We start from the raw sequence: 13,521 nt of genomic DNA, 5'->3' as shown, positions 1-13,521 counted from the left end.
TATTCAGATATTTGATTATGTGTTCATTATATCAACCATTGACTTGTCCGGTCCAGCCATATCAGTGAGTGAGGGTGTAAATCACAGATAAGCTAATCACCCTGTTCTGTTGCAGTATGGTTGAAGTCCTGTCTCATCTGAACCCTTGCTCCTCCAGGACAAGGACTACCCACAGACAGAACCCTCTGACTGTCCTCGGGGGAGTCGGCAGAAAGAGAGGGCCAGATGACAAAGGTATTTTGAAGGAAAAAAATGAAAGCTTTCTGCGTTAGCTCACATTCCAAATTTTTAAAAGTCTGTTATTGGGAAGCGATCCAGGAATTCCTACTGGGAGGTGGTTAAATTGTTTATGCGAATTATGATGCACTTGCAGTTGATATAAATGGAAAATAAATTGCAGGATTTTCATGTCGGAATGTTGCCTTGAGCACATCATACTTGTCTGTCTCACTGTCGATAAACTGAGTCTACATTTTCCCCAACCGACTAGGGCTGCCTTCAATTTGTTTTGTCGCTTAAATTTTAAATTTTAATTTAGATTTTATTCTCAAAATCAACTAAACTGATTTTATTTACAATATCTTATATATTTCATTTAATAAAGACCATTACACAATTCTGACTAAATCACGAATATGAGTTTTAGACAACTTTCAAATAGTGATGATACCTTAGCGTAAGGTACCAAGGTGTAGCGTAAGGGTACAAATATAGAGAGAAAAGGTGCCAAGGTATGGCGAAAATGTACCAATGTAAAGCGAATTGGTAGCAAGGTATAACGAAAAGGTACCAAGGTATAGGAAAAAGGTACTAAGGTTTAGCAAAAAAGTGCCAAGGTCTGGCGTAAAGATACCAGCGTATAACAAAATGGTACATTGTCCGTAAACATACCTGTAACCAGATGGTAGAATCGTCCACTAATTGACATATGTTCTTATGATTTCAGGAGACTGTGCTGGAGAAGACATAGGTTCATTGGTTGCCCCTCCAGGAATCAACCCCAGCCTCCACACAGGCCTTCAGTACGGCAGACCGACACAAATGTACACAGACTGTTTTGCTTATGCCCCTTATAGCACAGACCCATACATGGCCTCAAACAAGGCCCGTTCAAGCCCCTATTCACGAAACATGGACTATTCATCACCAGCATATGCCCCCAGGGTCAAGGGTATCTACACAGGCCCGAACAACTTGAGCTATGGCTTTGAGAACCGGTGATGACGTTAATGTGTTTCTTGACTTGTCTGTGAAAAGTGAGGGACTGAAGCTGATAGCTTCTTGTCAAATCTGTTCTACCTGGAGAAATCTTGGGGATCACATTCAGGTGTACATGTAAGTTGTGTGATATAGCTGACAGAATATCACAGAGCTGTCCCTGCATCATCACATATTAAGAACAGTTGATACAGTTGATTGAAGGATCGGTGAAATGATTGATTGCAATCCAAGACCAATGGCGCACCTCAGCTTCTTCACGAACATCCAGTGTATACTGATATTTGTTGCTTCTGAAAAATATGTCCCAAGGATGATGTTTGAAATTACATCACTTTTGTTACACAACTAGACACAAATCTGTGATTTATTTCTTATTTCTTGTTCCTGAACAGAACATTACGTCATAATGAAATGAAGAAGTGCTGCTATCTTGCCCTGTGATTACACGAAGTGGATCTCGACCAGACATATGCCTGGTGCGGTGGTTACAAGCGTACTGCATCAAACTGTTATATATATCTCATGGACAGCTATAGATGGTGAAAGGCCTCTACCTCCTCCAGCAACTGTTAGTCTGTCATATCGCCCATATGTATAGACACTGAACATACAACAGTTGAAGAGGTTTGCTTGTGTGATTATAGTAAACGTGTTTATGATGAAAGGTTATTATGTCATATTTATTATGCATTTTACAATAAAAATATTGCTTCTGACATCTCTCTGTAATGTTTTGTCTTTTCCGGTGTAAAAGTAAGTGAGTGCGTGAAACTTTCCAGATCATCAAGTCGAAAATAAGTGTTAGATTCAATAATATTTGCGACGTTATTAAATCACGTCATCAGAGAAAGTGGATGAATACAATTTACGTTCTTGTGTCTCTTAAGTTCTCCTTCTTTACAATTGTGGCAATGAGTTGGCCAGAGGTTAAAGCATTTGATTGTCACTTCGAAGGTCTGGGTTTGATTTGTTTGTTTGTTTGTTTGTTTGTTTAACGCCACACTCGGCAATACTCCAGCCATATTGCGGCGGCCTGTGAAAATTCGAGTCTGGACCAGACAATCCAGTGATCAAATCCTGAGCATCGATCTCCGCAATTGGGATACGATGGCATATGTCAGCCCAATCCCGTTAGTCGCCTCTTACCACTAGCAGGGTTGCTAAAGATCTGGCTTCGATACACACTTAGGAACAGTATATGAAACCCTACCGTGACATGCCTGGAATAGTCTTATTTAAAGCGGCATAAAACACAACTCACTCAATGCAACAGCGTCGATCAGAAATACTGTATCCTTTTATTGCGTTAGATGAACACCTATTCCAACATGTATGGTTAAAAAATCATCAGTTCGTCCTTTTAAAAGTAATCCCAGATAAACATTTAACGTGAAATTATTAACTTTCATTGAGATAATATACAACTTCCACTGGCATAATTATCCTTTGGTCAACAGTGTTGTCGCCGCCCCGTGTGGAAACTTCGACGCCCAATTGAGAGCATATGTAGGACCAATTTATATGTAAAGATATATAGTGATGTTCCTCGCTGCCGCATATCTGTATTAACTCGACTAAACAATCTGCAATACTCCTCGAAAGCCTCCATGGGCCCGTCAGCTCTGATTTCAGGATAAACACGAATATTTACAAACAAGAGAAACGTCCGATCACGTGGTATACAATAACCGTGTCGAAATAGTGCAATGTCAAGTTCTCTCTGCACCGGGGAGGAGACACAAATGTTTACTCCAAAGTCAAAAGAGTGCAAGGGAAAATTATCGAAAACCTTCCGCAGTTACAATTTAGATAAACGTTATGGTTTTGAGATTTGAGGCTGCTAAGGAGTATTCAATGTCCCAGAAATAGAAAAATCTCACCGAATGCTCATAATAATTAGTTTTGCAGATTCGATACCCGGAAATTTAAAATTTTGAAATCACAGGTTTACATCATCGATTAAAAAGATTCTTTGTTTCGATTACTCAATAACACCTGCACATCATCCATGGTGTAAGTCTTGGGATTCCCTATTGTTCACCGGTTATCTCGAGTTCAAATAAGATGAGGGGCGGTGGGGTAGCCTAATGGTTAAAGCGTCCGCTCGACCTGCTGAAGACCCGGGTTCGATTGTGAAGCCCATTTCTGGTGTCCCCCGCCGTGATATTGCTGGAATATTGCTAAAAGCGGCGTAAAACCATACTCACTCACTCACTCACTCACTCAAAAGAAAACCCATTCTCGACTATCCTCAGAAACAAGTCCCATTTGGTGTAAATGCACAAAATAACTGTGAAACTAAGAATGAAACTCAGTATTGACACCAGGTGTTCGCGAAAAGGGTAAGCATGCCATGCCCTACCGGTAGCACCCGCCATTCACAAAATATGCATACAAATAGATGAATTGTTTGCCTACGTTGCATTGAAGTACTCCGGACAGCGTCGCTGCCTAAAAACGAACCACACAACCACAGTGAGGATGAGCCGGAAAATCCAGTTAGATAAATTTGGAATTACGACAACTGTGTAGAAGTACAGAGGTACTATATGTAAAGAAACACGTTTGGGAAATAGTTTTGTATAACTACACACTGGGTGTCAGTTTTAATGTCTCGGACCGAACAGTTGACTCGGCATACTTAGATTGTACGGAGCTTATGATGGATCTCCCGTTACTTCAGTCCAACAGCAGAAAATCGACCAAGTTGTATTAAATATAGAACGTTGGGCAAATAGTGTCCAGTTTTGACTACACTTAGGAACTAATTCCGTTTGGTGTAGAGGGAATCATAGCTGTGAAAATTATGTGAATGGATAATTGGAAATTAGTGATGATCAGGTTTTCGGCGTTTAACAGAGCAATGAGCTTCAGACGTAGGCCATCAAGAATGTGCCTATGTCAGTAATCCTATTCTGATCTGAACCAACGCTGTACTCAAGGGTGTAGTCTGTCTCCCAGTCCCTGTTATCTCCCCCCTGCAATGCTAAAGCTCTAAATGAAGCAAGTCCCGATTTCCTCAGGTTCTGAATCTCCCAACTCACTGGGGCTCTTTTTCAATTTAAATGAGTTTATTTGTTTCTCTCAGTCGTCTGAGCTTCCAGAATCTGAAGTGATTTCTTTATAAAGATTTTGTCACTTTTATTTACCATGCTACCCACACCCAAGATGATAAAATAGCATTACGTTTCTGCGAGACCACGGTCCACCTGTTGGGAAAGAAATATTCTATATGTTTCAATTTTATGCTAAAATAATTCAGTTGTTCTTTTAGTGTCAGTTAAATTCCTGCAGTCGATCGAGTGTTTATTGCAGTAATATCACGATGGGAGAACCCGGAATTGGTCTTCACACAGTATATCAATGTGAAGAAGCGAACCCGACGTGACAGCGAACGCTTTAACCACTCAGCTACAAACCGCCTCCTTTAGAAGGCTTCGTCACACTTTCATAATCGTTCATCGCGTGTAGAATTCAAATATATCAATAGCTCAGGCTGCTTCCCTAATGCTCTTGGTCATTGCCATTATGTATCTTAATGTCAATACACTAAAGATCTTGTGATACAGAGAAGGTTAATCTCAAGTCGATTCTTTTGATGTTTTTGCTCGATGAAAAGTACATCAGTAAAAAAAATATTTTAAATTATTTTAATAGGCTATCATTTACACGAGCACCTGTTTTCAAAGTAAAATGTTACTTGGGGGCAATGGGAAACTGCTGGTGAGGTAATATCCATGATCATTTATTTTATGTGAGCTAGTCCATCAAAAGCTATATATCAAAGCACATTATAACGCTAACTTAAGGTATCTCGCTCTGCATACAAACTTGCAGCGTTTACTCAAATATAAGCAGTTTGATCGCCATCGTTATTTATAAAGGTGCGATAAATGCAATTGGTTATTTTCAATACCATTTCCTTAATTCTACTTTTAAAACCAGTTTTCTGTTTGTTATTTAACGCCGCACTCAGACATATTCCAGTTATAAGGCGGCGGTCTGTAAATAATCGAGTCTGGACCAGATAATCCAGTGATCAACAACATGAGCATCGTTCTGCGCAATTGGGATTGACATGTGTCAACCAAGTTAGCGAGCCTGACCACCCGATCCCATTAGTTGCCTCTTACAAGCATGGGTTATTGAAGGCCAATTCTAATCCTGGATTTTTGAAACATTCTAGTCAATCATTTCATATTGTATTCGATAACTAGGCTCGAAATATTATTAAGCAGGTCACTCAGGCGATCACTCAGGATGCGAACAAAATAACGAACTGAGGGACGCAATTCTGCACAGCGCCTTTGTCGACTGACGTATTTTGACCTAGTGCACGGGAGCACATGTCTGAGAGGGTCATTGAGTGAGTTGACCGCTGCTTTGAACATTTTGTTATCAGGAAATTGTCAATTCTACTGATTCCTCATTATGACAGGTATAAGTCTAAAACAAAGTAATAATATCATAAAAGGGATAATGTTATCGATGCGATAAACCAATCTGATAAAACTTGGTATCACAATCCCATAGTATACAAGTGATGTTGCCGATCCAACACTTACAACCTTAAACACGGTTTCGACCATTTATGGCCATATATACCAACCTGATCAATAAACCCATTGAAAACGTCTCCAACATGTTAAAATAGATATATTAGTTTGTGCGCCAAAACGTTTGTCAGCCAGTGGCGCAACTATGAATTAGGCAAGACGACAACTACCTTCAGATACAATTCAGCTTTGTAAGTGAATGCTTTTCGCAGAAATCTGTCGGTCGAGTTATTGCTCTTTCAAGGAAGCAACTCTAGTAAATGAACAAATACCAAGAAACAGTTTGTGAAGTGTTGGGCGCATATAGACCTTTTACGGCCCAAGGTCGCCCTGCAACCTTATCTACCTACCTACCTACCAAATACCAAGACAATTTCCGATTGACTTTTGTAATAAACGCTATATTTAATACAAATTAACTATAACCTCAACAGTTATATATACATGTGGCGCAGTGTGGACCTGAAGCAGCAATAGAAACAAAACCACTTGCCTAGCATAACTAACTACTGGCATAACCAGTTCCTATTCGGACCCGTGATGATCCGGGTTAGAGTTGGTCTTCCGGTAACCCATGCTTGTCGTGAGAGGCTACTAACGGGATCAGGTGGTCAGGTTCGCTGACTTGGTTGACACATGTCATCGTATCTCAATTGCGTAGAACGATGCTCATACTGTTGATTGTCTGGTCCAGACTGGATTATTTATAGACCGCCGCCTTATAGCTGGAATATTGCTGCATGCGGCGTTAAACAACAATCAATCAATCAGTTCCTATTCAGTGTACAGGAGTGAGTGAGTGAGTTTAGTTTTACACCGCATTCAGCAATATTCCAGCTATATGGCGGCGGTCTGTAAATAATCGAGTCTGGACCAGACAATCCAGTGATTAACATCAACCAGGTCAGCGAGCCTGACCATCCGATCCCGTTAGTCGCCTCTTACGACAAGCATGGGTTACTGAAGACCAATTTTAACCCGGACCTTCACGGGTGTCAGTGTACAGGAACCTAAACAGACCAACCCTAGTTCACTAAAGATCATCTGCTTGATTATACCTTTGGTGACATTCAGCGTAAGTCATCAGGTTAAGAAAGACAGCACTGAATATTGTAAAACAGGTTTAATTACTGGATTGATGTGCATGAGAAACACACGAAACTCTTACACAAAATCATTCAATCACAGCTGCTAGATTCCATCTGCACTGAAGGCTCGTTCTGAGTTGGTGTAGTAGAACCTAGAGCCTCTAGAACCTCTGGCCATGTACAACCCCAATATGTAAAATCCAGACAATATGTAAAAACTAACGCAACATGTAAGAACTTAACGCAAAACGTAAATAATAACGCAATATGTAAAAAATTAACGCCAAATGTAAAACATGTCTTTAACGCAATATGTAAACACCTAACGCAAAATGTAAAAACACTTTTAACGCAATTTCTAAAGGATTAACGGATGTGTAAAATGCAGCTTTATTGTTGTTTATAAGTCTTGACGACTGAAATTCATTTTTTTTCGAAACTTTACTTTATTGTTTTTCAAAATAACTAAGTTATTGCAATATTTCTGTCAAAATTAACCTCATTTCTAACTTAATTAATATCTGATATTTTGGGTCATTTAAAAAATTCAAAGGAAAGCCGATAATTGTGTAATCTACATGTATAGCGATGCTTGATATCATAATCTATATTAGACAGTATCCAAGGAAATCATTTTATTCTTCATAGTATTTTTACATAAATGGTCATATGGGTTGTATTCATTATGTCCTATTCAAGGAGGTTTTACCTTTTGGCCTTTTTTAGCCCACAACGCGCATGTAGCGCAAAGGTGTTTCAGAAACACTTTGAATGAATTGTAGAGAAAATATCATATTTATCATGATGTATTTACATATAATATATTACTCCAAAACGTGAAAATTACTGTTTAAGTATAAATGTGTCGCTGGACACAAATGTCTTTGATTTACAAATGGAAAATCCATCTTGCAGTTTTAGGTATAATGGACATGCAAGATGCATAGCAGTGATTCGGGTATTTCCATTCCGATCATATCTGATTTCCTTCAATCAAATCACAGCTGATATTGCTGCCAATGAAATCGAGTAATACCAGAGACATTTGAGATTGGATCCCGATGTTGATCGGTCAAATTTAATGTAATAAAGTTATTGTATTTGATACAATATATGGCTCGTCACGCCGAAGACCCGGGTTCGAATCCCCACATGGGCACAATGTGTGAAGCCCATTTCTGGTGTCCCCCGCCGTGATGTTGCTGGAATATTGCTAAAAGCGGCGTAAAAGCAAACGCAGCCAGTCAGTCAGTGATACAATTTAAGTAATATGGAATATTGATGTAAATGGGTAGCAGAACTTGTTGTTCAAGGTTTCAAAAAACTGAATCCATCAAAAATGACACTGTATCAAACATTAGTACAAGTGGAACCAGTTATTCTATTGTTTATCTAAATACAATTAACGTCTTCAATATCTGAAAAATTGCTGAATGGTGTTTAACCTTATTAACTCATTCACTCACTCACTCACGTACTCACTCACTCACTCACTGGGCACATGATGATCACCTGATTCTCGCGGTTACATCAAGAATCTTATGATTAGAGGTCAGAATCTTTGATGTAAACGGAACAGTGACACAAGTTCTCCCCAAAGAGATTCTACCCGTACAGAGTCCAGTGATATATCGTGGCTACTTTCCTGAAAATGAAGGGAAACACTACATGAGTCCAAATCCACCTGATCAAATTAAGAGTAGAACAGGTAGAATGGGCAAAGAGAGAGGTAGCACAGTTCAGGTCGATTGTTAGACAGAAAGTGGTCCAGAGCAATGGGACAGTGAGAGAGAAGTGGTCCCGAACAATGGGACAGTGACAGAGAAAGTGGTCCCGAACAATGGGACAGTGAGAGAGAAAGTGGTCCCGAACAATGGGACAGTGACAGAGAAAGTGGTCCCGAACAATGGGACAGTGACAGAGAAAGTGGTCCCGAACAATGGGACAGTGAGACAGAAAGTGGTCCCGAACAATGGGACAGTGAGAGAGAAAGTGGTCCCGAACAATTGGACAGTGACAAAGAAGTGGTCCCGAACAATGGGACAGTGAGAGAGAAAGTGGTCCCGAACAATGGGACAGTGAGACAGAAAGTGGTCCCGAACAATGGGACAGTGAGACAGAAAGTTGTCCAGAGCAGAGGGACGGTGAGACAGAAAGTTGTCCAGAGCAGAGGGAAAGTGAGACAGAAAGTTGTCCAGAGCAGAGGGACAGTGAGAGAGAGAGCAGTTGTCCAGAGCAGAGGGAAAGTGAGACAGAAAGTTGTCAAGAGCAGAGGGACAGTGAGAGAGAAAGTTGTCGAGAGCAGAGGGAAAGTGAGACAGAAATTTGTACAGGGCAGAGAGAAAGCTGTCCAGAGCAGAGGGACAGCGAGACAGAAAGTGATATCTTAGTTTTTTCAAATAAAATCAAATATTGCCAAATTTGTGAAAAAAATAGATTTCGATTGCCACCACTAATATTCAAACCTAAAACTGGATTTTACATATTGCGTTATTTTTTTTACATATTAAGACAAAATTTTTTTACATTTTGCGTTAGGTGTTGTACTTTTTGCGTTAAAGACATCTTTTACATATTGCGTTAATTTTTACATATTGCGGTTTTTTTACGTTTTGCGTTAAGGTTTTACATATTACGTTAGCTTTTACATTTTGTCTTGATTTTACATATTGGGATTGTACACCCGCCATGACGTTTCCTGACGGGAATACAAATGACAGTTGACAAAATGAACGAATGTAAACATTTTCGACCAAATCCAGCAGTTTTTTATTTGGAAACGACAGCAACACAGGAAAAGGATACCCAGATCGGCCTCGCTACATTTTCTTGATGTAAAGATACCGACATCCCTTTTAGACACAGATATTCGGTATGATAGACTATAATTTCCATAATGTCACCGAGTCGTTAATGAGTTCTAACTCGATTCTCGGACGATGACATACTTGTTTGTGCACAGTAAAACTAGAATGTAACTCAGCTTTCAGTATTGCATTTACTTATCAGTAATTATTATCAGTAATTCACCCCGATAGATATCGGTTTTATCCGTTCTTTGTTTTCCTGCTTAGATATCTACCTATTATAGGGTATAATGCAACACACAACTGCTGTTTGTATTTATGTTAAAACTATGTTAGCCTGAAATCGAATACCTCTCACTCAGTCACAGCAAATAGTCGACAAGTTAAATCGGAATTGTTGTTACCTTACCGTATACAGTAAACTTTCATTATGACACACACACGTTTACAACAAACTGACGAATGTAACCAACATTGTTTTGGTATGGGTCACTTGCTGTAGGTTTAAGTGAATTTTGTGAAGCGCCATGAGCAGACACCAAGTGCCTTGAGTTTTGGCGCATAGCAAATCTACTGTATTATTATAAGTATTAACACAGTACACTTTGGTTCTAGCGAACTCAAAGTGACCGCTAGGTTTACTTTTCATTTTTGAGCGTAGTTCGTTACATGTATTTTAAAATACACTGCAGTAGAGGTGCTATATTTTCATTGGTATATCAATCTGTATAGAACTTTTGGAAGAGATGAATCTTTATGCAGCTTTTAAAGATTGTCAATGATTGGGATTTTGTTAAAATGTTGTTCCCGATCGGTACACAACAAAACACACAATACAAACAGATAATTATATCTAATTATTATATATAATATATGGAATCCATGAAGAGACATTACCGCTTTGTCGCATTGTTGCCCTTCAGTGGGCGAGTGAGTGAGGGAGTATGGTTTTACGCCGCTTTTAGCAATATTCCAGCAATATCACGGCGTCGGACACCTGAGATGAGCTTCACACATTGTACCCACGTGGGGAGTCGAACCCGAGCCTTCGGCGTGATGAGCGAACGCTTTAACCACTAGGCTACCCCACCGCCCCCGCCCTTTAGTGGAGCGGTTAAGGCAAAAATTGGATTAAGGCACTTTGGATTAAAAACACCAAACTTGGAATATTTACATACTGAGCCATCTTGAATGGCTCTGGGGCACTGCTCAGCTTGAACCATATCCAGAAATGTTTGGAATTGTTCGACGTGTGCCAAAGTTCTTAACCGCAAATGCACAAGTTTGACAAAATCCTGCCTGAAAAGACTTTTTTTAATTTACGCAAACAAGCAAATAGTGTCAAAATTGACCAAAGTGCGACAATGCGCGATATGTTGGTCATTTCTTGCATTGTCTCGCTTTGAAAATTATTTTGTTTTCTACCAAAGTGCGACAAGGCGACAATGTCCCTTCTATAGGATTCCGTACTTATGCGTGTTTGCATGAGAAATACATGTTTAAATCACATCCACCAACAAACTGTGTCCACGACAGTTTGTTTAATCCATTTACGACACAACAAACAAAATGCCTATCGTTTGACATTTTAGCAAACTAATGAACTTTTCACAACTAATTTATTGTGCCGTTATGTGAAACGTGATGATCGTCCAAAAGACGATAGTATTCAGGACGTTTTCTTCTGTGGTGTTATTATGAAAGAAGTACGTAGTCCAAACATCAATGAGAACACATCACTATTTGTGCTGTAGCGCAGGGTTCCACCATCACATCTGGAATGTCTAGCAATTCATGTAGTGTCAAGCTTCCTCACGAATGGCAAGCAATCCATACCCACCAAGACAGGCTTGGGAGATACTGCAGTGGCACATGTTTATTGAATTAACTGGATGTCAAACTAGCGGACAGTTGCCAGCACTGACCAACTGGCCAGACTTGCAAAATACCAGATGAGACGAAAACAATGCTCAGAATATTTACACCAGCAATTTTGTAGGAATCTGTCATCAACGGTACCCTGAAAACAATTTCAACGATGTTCACTTTCTGAATTCAGTTCTCATATACACGTGCAGACTGATCAAAATTATATCCTTGAGCGAAAGGTGTGAAAGATGACGGTTTACAGCTACCATATATACAACTTCAAATAAATCTAGATCTCTAGATTGTCCTTGGTCATTATAAACATTTGTATTAGTATATGTATTGTTACTCAGACTTATAATATATCTCGTTTATGTAGGAATAGCGTCACTTTCTACATGAAACGTTTGCGTAATAAATATCTTGTATCTTTGAATAAAACAAATATAACGTTTCTGTCAGTGTTTTCATTTTCTTCCTGGAAAGTTTTCAACCCGAAGATTGTAACTTTTAACGATTAATTTGACGACATAACTTTTTATAGACATTTTAATCAAATATTAGCACTGGAGTATCTAAGCATGCCACTATTCAATAAATAAGATACGGCCTAAAAGGCAAAAAATATATATTCTCAAAAATATTTTACATCCAGCATACGTGATGTTGAATGTGGAGTCAATCATTCAGTTTCGTTGGCTCAGTTGATGGCAACAGTATATCACATATTATATACGTCTGTACCTAAACATTCACGTGTTTTAAACCAGCTACCATTTTGCAGAGGAATACAGAATTCAACGTTTTTATATGAATTACAGGATATATTCTCATTTTAACAATATGTGTCCGCACTTTCATGATCAGCTACTACTAAATACCACTAAAATTCCATATGAAATAAATATACACTGCAATCAACTACCAATCAGGTGGAAAGCATTTTGTGAATGTCACATAACACTGGCAGTGTTTTACCAAAGATGTCTTGTTATGGAAGGAGCTCTTTCGCCTTAAGCTGCTTGACTACCTACAGTAGTCTTTCAGTCATTGCAAGTCGAAGACGTCATTCAAATCTTTGAATATCCTACGTTTCAGTTTGGCAAAATCTATGTAAAAGGTACCACCCTCATTAAATTCTTGGTAAACCATCATCTCTTGTAAACCGGATTGACAAACGTACGACTAAAATAACAATCATTTGTTTTTATTCACCATAATGTAAAACGTTGAATGGAGTGTCAGTGGTGAAACGTGCCCATGTATATATTACATACACTATGTGTTGGACAAACAATGTAAGTGCCCCCATTGGATTGTGTATAACCACCACGCTATCAATTATGAAAGCGTGGTTTTTACTTTTAAAAAATACACTTATTATTTTTTTTAAAAATATAACAATTTTAGGACGAATAAAAAATATTGCTCATTACATACTTGTAATATTGACGATGTGACGGAAATTCATTCACTCGTCAACTTTACAAATAACGCGAGAAACAAGTACTCTTTACAGCAGGGCCGAAGGAGAGATCCCGGTTAGAAGATCTACAAAATATAATATACATTGACGCAATTTGTGAAGACCGTTTCTGGCGATTTTCACCGTAATTGTGTCCAACATGAATTAACGTAGCCTATGAAATATTCCATTTTGCAATAGTTTTTCTTTTCTGGAAATTAATTTAACCGATGTTGATGAGAACTTACTCGTTTTATTTAATAACATAGATTGGTTTTGTTTCATGAATAGATTCCAGTGTCATGCCATACTTGAACATTAATTATTTTACTTTGTTGTGATTTACCATACAAAGTTATATAACATCTATTATATTATATGAACACTGTAAATTATGTATGAACACATACTTAAATATTCGAGTAGCGTCGTAATTGTATTAACAGATTCATGATATATTTACAAAACAAAATACGTTAAAATTTATAATTCGAAAATCTGATCCTTCAACCTAT

The 13,521-nt window shown here is 38.6% G+C and overlaps 1 protein-coding gene across 1 annotated transcript in view; it reads left to right on the top strand.

Annotated features, from left to right (window-relative positions):
- Window positions 1–1,937, top strand: part of LOC124277633 (T-box transcription factor TBX1-like) — a 38,995-nt gene extending 37,058 nt beyond the window's left edge. Inside the window, exons 6-7 of the mRNA XM_046713354.1 lie at window positions 116–234; window positions 947–1,937. Coding sequence (XP_046569310.1) covers window positions 116–234; window positions 947–1,221 — 394 coding nt within the window. The 3' untranslated portion in view covers window positions 1,222–1,937. The remainder of the gene's footprint in view (window positions 1–115; window positions 235–946) is intronic.
- The last annotated feature ends 11,584 nt before the right edge of the window (window positions 1,938–13,521 follow it).

Source organism: Haliotis rubra, unplaced genomic scaffold (genome assembly GCF_003918875.1).
Source record: "Haliotis rubra isolate DU_JTF1 unplaced genomic scaffold, ASM391887v1 Scf225, whole genome shotgun sequence".
NCBI lineage: Eukaryota > Metazoa > Mollusca > Gastropoda > Lepetellida > Haliotidae > Haliotis > Haliotis rubra.
This window is presented reverse-complemented; position numbering and strand designations above follow the sequence as displayed.